This window comes from Primulina eburnea, chromosome 4 (assembly GCF_022965805.1).
Source record: "Primulina eburnea isolate SZY01 chromosome 4, ASM2296580v1, whole genome shotgun sequence".
NCBI lineage: Eukaryota > Viridiplantae > Streptophyta > Magnoliopsida > Lamiales > Gesneriaceae > Primulina > Primulina eburnea.
In genome coordinates this window covers 37558150-37565485 of record NC_133104.1, presented here as the reverse complement: position 1 = coordinate 37565485, position 7336 = coordinate 37558150, and the positions used below count along the sequence as shown (strand labels likewise).

Genomic DNA, 7336 nt, shown 5'->3' with positions numbered 1-7336 from the left:
CCGATCTCCAAGATATATCACTATTTTTATCACCATCAAATGGATTTTTTAATTTTTACCATATATTTTGGCAAAAGTATTGAAATAAATATTATTCTTTTAAATGTATTTCCTTTTGCATTATGGAAGGTTTTGAAATGACAAACCACCGACTCACGTCATTTCAAATTCATGAGTTTTTTTAAAAACGATCAGATAGCAAATTCTTTCACGCGCACTTTGATATTAATACGCACTAAAACAAATTCTTGTAATGTGAAAATGGTTTGGTGGTGATGTGCGTAAAGTACAGCCTAAATATGCATATAATGATGTGAAATATATAAAATAAAATAAAAAATGAAATCTTTTTTAAATTAATAAAAATACCAGAGCCACTGATTTACAAACATAAAATCCAAAACAAACATAGTTCCAAACAGATCTTGAGGGGGCAAAAAAAGATTTCGATGGGTAAGTGAGAGGAATGAATAAAAGGGCAGTGTGACAAAACATTAAAAACGCTACTTTCAGTCAACATCTCAAATGCTGCAAATCCAAAATAACACTTCGGTTAATTGTAAAAATCACACAATATTGGGAAGAAAAAGGAAGAACGACGAAAAAGACACAAGAGAAACCAAACTCAAGGTCCATGACACTAGCGTCGGACTGCAAAGGATAGAATGCACACGCTGCTCCTTCATGTCAAAAGTTTGATGTAGAAAATGTATGGGCAAATATTTAGGACCTCCTCTTTCTTTTTATCAGATATCATGTCGAAAATGTATCCTCAAATATTTTGGAGCTCATCTTTCTTTTTCTCAGTTAAGTCTAAGTGGGAGTAGAACATAACCAATGGAAGACAAAATTTAAAAGAAAATAAATAAAATAGTTGCAGCAGGTAAATAGGGTAGAGAGATACTTGGCGCTTTCACCAGTTATTGCTGTTTCTCTGAGTTGGAAACTTTTCTGGTTAAGTCTGACTTTAATTTGCACCCGAATGAGAGAGCTTTGATGACCAAATTATCGATTTCTTCCTCCTTTTTCTCATACACAACAAAAGCAATGAAGATGATGGGAAGTCCTGCCACGTTCAAATATATATATTGAAGTCATAAAGGCCATGAGTATTAGAACTTTGAAGTGTATGTCACTCCTACACGTGTAGCAAGCACGCATATGATAATTTAGAGCACATATGCTGCCGTTGAAATAAAATATCTCAACTGTCAACTTCACAGACACGCTCAGATAATACATGCCCAAAATACATAGAACATACAAGATTCTTACATACCTATCACAAAAATATTATGCAGTGAAAATGCTCCAACCATGCTGACAAGCAATAAAGAGAGAACTACCTGCTTCAAGAGCAAATTAAAAATGAACATAACTTAAGAGGCAAGAAAGAAGCAATGTCTGTGAAATACAAATATTTTGGGTAATTTCTCCTTAATGGGGATTAGTGAACAAAAAGAGAATAAATGGGAACTTTTGTCAACCTGTGAGCCCAAAATTACATTAAAATAAAGTGAAGTCATAATAATTTTAGGAAAAGGTTGTTAGCAGTTGATGAATGAAAAGTTTTCACAAGTACCTTTTGTAGCTGTAGAAAAGCACTGAGTCATTTCCTTTACCTTGAAGAAAGCATAGAGTCATTTCCTTTACCTTGAAGAAAAGCATAGAGTCATTTCCTTTACAAAGTGATTTTAGATCACTCATAGCAGAGTTCCACTTTGATGCCACAGACAAGGACATTTGACGAGCTGCAGCTGCTGAAACATGAAATTTCGAGTCCGGAATTTTCTCTATTTCATATCCCAATCTACAACATTACAAAGTGGAAATGAGCATTTCAACACCACTTTTATGCCACTTACATTATAAAATTTCAAATGAATTACATTATTTCAAAGCAGCACATTCGCATTTAAGAATAAAGGAAACGGATGAAGGGTAACGCCGCCAGCAAAGGTAAGCACAAGTGTTTGTTATATATATATATATGGAAAAAGAGAAGATAAGCACGAGTACATTTTCTTGGGTAGCTTGCTGTGGATGAAAAGGAAAACTGATGCTGCTAACAGAAGCTTGGAAACTGCAGTAATGGCGGTGTAGCCAGTTGCCACGAAATTGAAGTAAAAAGCAGCCAAGATCAACAATACAATAAAAGTTTCCTTTCTATTCCTCCACAGTAATACATCAGCCACTGCATCATCATTATCGATTAGAGATAGTGAAATGGATTACAAACTCGAAGTCAAATAATATAGCTGGACTGTTATTTGCATCGCAGTTTTTGAGTTCCATGAGGAACAAAGATTGAAATCAAGCTGCAAAAAGGGTGTGATTACTAGCAATAAAGAAGCAGCCAATAAATCAATAATAAAAAAGTGATATTCTGTGAAAAGTGCCAATACATTTTGTTTTGTATTTTTTATGAGCTGCATCCCTGCCAATGTTTCAGAGCACTTACCCAGTGACGATTTTTGCCACTATACCCCAAAATTAGTATGGCTTTACATTAACTAATTAACTATTCCATTTGTAAAACATATTCAACCTAAAACATGATTCCAGATATCCTAGTTCGAAGATGCATATCAGTGCAAACACAACCTGTGTTTCAGTATGAGATTGATAGATAAGTTTTTCATCATATAAGTTGAATCTCATTTGCATGCAAATCTAAATCCATGTAAAGCATAAAAAAAAATCTCCCCACAGAAAGCAAAATATCAGTACATTTTCCACAGCCGAGCAGCAATTCAGCTTTAGATGGCCCAATCCTTATAGTTTGAGCATCAGCCCTCAAGTGTGGGTATGATTCGATAGTCCTTCTCAGGCCCTCCTGTATATAACAGCATCCAACAAATCAAAATGCAAATATGTGCGTAAAATAGTGCTACATAGATGAGACCACACACCACGAGTACCGCACCAGTAAAATCAGAATTATTCAGTTGATAAAGAGGTAAAAAAATTTGTAACAAAAAAAGGAGTTCAGTCTCACTTTAATTCTTAAACATATTCATTTGTTCACGAACTAGTGTGTTTGCCTAGTTAATCTTATGAATGCCTTGAAAATGTTGATACTTATCAACATTGAGCATTTGAATGAAGTGACTTAATGGAACTAGAAAAGTTATTATTGTTCCAACTTCCACGGGATTAATAACATTGGTATATTACTGCATACATATGCACACAGCATCATCAAACCCTATAAACTCAATAGAACCTAATTGTACCAGATAGAAAAAAAAAAATCATGAGATGGTAGAGCTCCAGCTTGCAACCAACTTAAACAATTGTATTTCCCAATGATGAGAACGAGAGAGAGTTTACTCTTTATAGGAATGCTTGTACCTGGAGTGTGACAATGGGAGTGTAGCCAATACGATCATTTGCCATAGAACAATCAAAAGTTCTGCTCCGAGACAGAAGTCTAATTCTTGAAGGTGTCAACTGGGGTACCTTCATTCCATAGGGGGCTAGAAGTTTATAAATAAACTCTACCAACTTTGCAATTGGCATCATAACAGCAGCTGGAATCTTAATTTTTGGCCTGCATACTACACAAGATCAGAAATAGAGATAACTTAAATTGTTAATTATATATATGAAACAAAAAACAATCCCTCACAGAAATATAGCATAATAAACAAAGTAGGAGTCTTAAAATAGCTCTTAGCCTTGTTCCATAAAAAATAGCTCTTAGCCATGCAGAAGGGAAAGCTATTAGATTTCATACTATCATAGCATTTGTCTAAGCAGTCATATATGAACGGTACAAGAGATCATTAAATACATAATTCACAAGTCAAGAAAAGAGGCAACACAGGACAACCACATAAAAAAACTTCCAATCATGTCGACATAAGCAAATAAAACTTTAGACCTCCACCCTAAGGTCTGATATCAAGCCAAAACAGCCATTTCAACTTTTCTTCTGGTCACATGAGCAAATATACCGGCCATAAAAAAATTTGTATTCTGAACTCATTGCTAGGCACCAATGAATGGTGGGAGCTGGGGAATTGTCCTAAAAAAAACGGATGCACAAGCTTTAGAACAAAAATACCTCTCATAACCCAGACCTTCAAGAAGAAGAGACATAAACTCCCAAAATTTAATCGGTTCCATATTGGTAATGAAATATGCCTGCAAGAATGATTTCCATTGAAACATCTCAATGCATCCTCGTCGACAAATGAGGCTTAATATGTCTAATTCGTATTAAAGGGAAAAATCACTCTATCAAAATAGAACAAATTTGCGTGATAAAACAATCAAGCATACCTTTCTACAAAAAATGTACCTGTCCAGCAGCTTTTTCTGATACTGGCTGTTCAGATGCCAAAGCTCGTTCAGCGCATATATGAGCATGTGCCACATTCTCAACATAAGTAAAATCATACATATTGTTCCCATCTCCAATGATAAACTGGCCATTCCATAATAGAACATCAGATAAAAATGATTGAATCATTCAGTATACAAGGCAGCATGTAATTCATATCAACATGAAAACAAATAAAAAAAGAGGAAGGATAGCTTCATGGATCAACTTCAAAATTACGTATGCCAATCAAACACACAACATGTGTTGAAATAAAAGGTTAATGTTACTCTTTCTTAAATAACTTGACGAACTAATGGTTTCCAGATGGATAACACTAGATATTTCGACTAATTACCTTTGATTTCCCGGCCCTTGCAGCATCAACTAAAGATGGAACAAGCAATTTATCACCAGGGCCAAAAATGCTGCTAGGTCTGATGCAGCATGTTAGAAGTCCATTCGATCCATTTGACTTGATAACTAGGGCCTCTCCTTCAGCTTTGGTGCTGGAGTACGAGTCATTGTGCTAAAAATTGACCATATGAATTCTAGTGATTTAGATTATAAAGAATAGCTGAAAGAAAAGCTTTATGAAAAGCATGGGTGGGGTTTCAGGATTGAACATTCACACTAATAGGTCAAGATATTAAACATCAAGGTTCTTAGCATTGAAATGACAAGTGATAACCAGTACAGAATGAAAAACTAAAAAAAATATTAACAATGTTCTTCTTACTGCATCAGATAATCACTATGCAGCATTCAACCAACAAAAATATCAATATTCTCCATTCAATACCTTAGCAGGATAGGGTATTGATTCATTTCCATTTATAATTCCATTGACTCCATCAAAGACAACACTTGGTGAGCTTGTATAAACAAGCCGTTTTACTTTCAGCTCGATACATGCATCAATAATGTTATTGGTTCCTACATATCATTGAACTATTAGTATAAAGTGGGGGTAAATTCGTTAGTGAGAAAGAATAAGGATGATGTATTTCAGAAAGAAGTACATGCATCTTTCTAAGATCAAGGAAACATAAAAACTAACCTTGTACGTTGACAGAGTGATGGAGTTGATGGTTATTGATAGAGGAATCGGGAGCAGCCATGTGAAAGACAACCTCAGATCCTTGGCAAGCTGCAATGGCAATAAAAATTAAGAAAAGTTCAAACACTCACGTAAATCTGTAGTCTGTACTGAAGTTCAATAAACAAAAACAAGACAGTAAAGTACATTGTGAAACGTGAAGTTTAAATTTTTAAGTAACCCAAATTATCAGCATTTCAATACATCAGTGCAGGATTGAAAATTCAGCTCTCTTCTTTTTGTGAAAAATATCCCATTATTTTTTGTCTTTAGGCTAGTTTTTTAACTTCTTTCTTTTCAAATTTTTTCTCCAAACACACATCATTTCGTACATTAAATTATTCATCAATAAACAGAAAATAATATTTATCAAAAACAAAGACATTTCAGAATTATCGTTTTCAATCAATTGATATCCCTAAGAAATCTTGAGATGAAAGAAGCAAAAGGCACCTACAAAACCTTTAAAATTACACTTTTTTGCACTTCAAATTTAAATTTTTTTTACGGATTCGCTTCTAAGTACAAAATTTATAATGCTTTGGAGCCGAAAATCCATTATTGCTACCAAGAAAATTTAAAAAAGACATAAAGCTCACTATTAGTTACAAAAGTTGAGTTTGCTAATGACACATTTCAGAGGCTAGATGCTCGAATTTGCAATAAATAGATGCAGCAGAAATCAGATTGGACTGCATAATTACACTCTTACTAAGTTATTTCTCGTTCTTATTTTTAACTGTCTAATGAACAATCCCAGACTCTCTCTAAAAACATTTTGATTCATAACCACAACACTGTCAGATAAGCCACACCAATTTTGTGTAACGATCTTCAAAATGCTAACGAACATAGTAAACTCACAAGGAAAAGATGTGAAAAAATTATATTCCTTTGCAAACCGATACCCTAAACAAGTAAGCATTTGTCCAGAAAACGAAACTCGGAGTTCAGATTTGGCTCCATCAATCGGTAAAAGCTAACTTGAGCTAAATATGACTTAACTCATCAAATCAAACTTCGACATCATTTACCGTAAAACAGAGCTTAACTAAAGCTCATTCCATATCGGTGTTTTTAAATAATCAAACCAAATAATGAATCCTGAACATTATTGAAGTATGATTAAATTAAAAAACAAAAAAAAAAATCTAACCGAGCTTGAAAGATGTAACTCCTCATTTGATTTGTTCACACGCTTAACAACTTGTTTCGACAGTATACATCCATTGAACGCGAGAATAGGTAACTTCATTTTTTTCATACAAATTAACCATCAATTTCAAAAATATAATGTTGGAAAGAGCACCTTTGAGCACTTGCGATTTGTCACGGAGATCTGCGGACACGTACACGGCGCGGCCAGACTTCAAAGCTTCTCCAAGAACACCACTCTCCTCGTCAGAATCCAGCTTGATGGTGGGCCCCAAATCAGCAATACGCACCGAAAACATGTCGTATTTGATGAGCATCACCACCAGATGCCTCGCCGCAAAGCCTCTGCCGCCGGTCACCACGCACCACTTCTCCTCCCCACCGCCCATTGGGTTGAACTCTATCCCCATCGAGTCCCTATTAATCAATAAATACAGTAATCTAATTAACAAAACTTCAACCTGGATCTTGTAGTGACAGTGGGTGATCTATTCTTATCAGTTTATTAATTCAATATCATTATAAAAATATTAAATTGTAACTTAATTAATTTAAATACACGTCCGGTCGAAAATAGATATTTGAGATCGTATCAGATGTGTTTGTGCTCATTAGATAGAATGTAATAAATTACCTTTAATAAAATTTTAAATTGGAAACAGTTTTATTAATTCGACATAATTTAGAATACTGTGATGAAGGAAAAAAAAAAACCGAGTCTTTCGTATGACTTGTATGCATCTGGCGGAGTTCTG

At 34.5% G+C, this 7336-nt stretch overlaps 1 protein-coding gene across 1 annotated transcript; it reads right to left on the bottom strand.

The window, feature by feature from the left end:
• Positions 1-328: 328 nt before the first annotated feature.
• LOC140831088 (3beta-hydroxysteroid-dehydrogenase/decarboxylase-like) lies at positions 329-7093 on the bottom strand. The gene is made up of 12 exons (XM_073194859.1): positions 6736-7093; positions 5388-5477; positions 5130-5263; positions 4686-4856; positions 4307-4432; positions 4070-4149; positions 3355-3553; positions 2731-2836; positions 2020-2194; positions 1654-1810; positions 1280-1346; positions 329-1066 (listed from the first exon to the last, which is right to left on the bottom strand). The coding sequence occupies exons 1-12, from the start codon at positions 6989-6991 to the stop codon at positions 921-923; spliced, it is 1707 nt and encodes a 568-aa protein (XP_073050960.1). The 5' UTR covers positions 6992-7093; the 3' UTR covers positions 329-920.
• Positions 7094-7336: the final 243 nt, after the last annotated feature.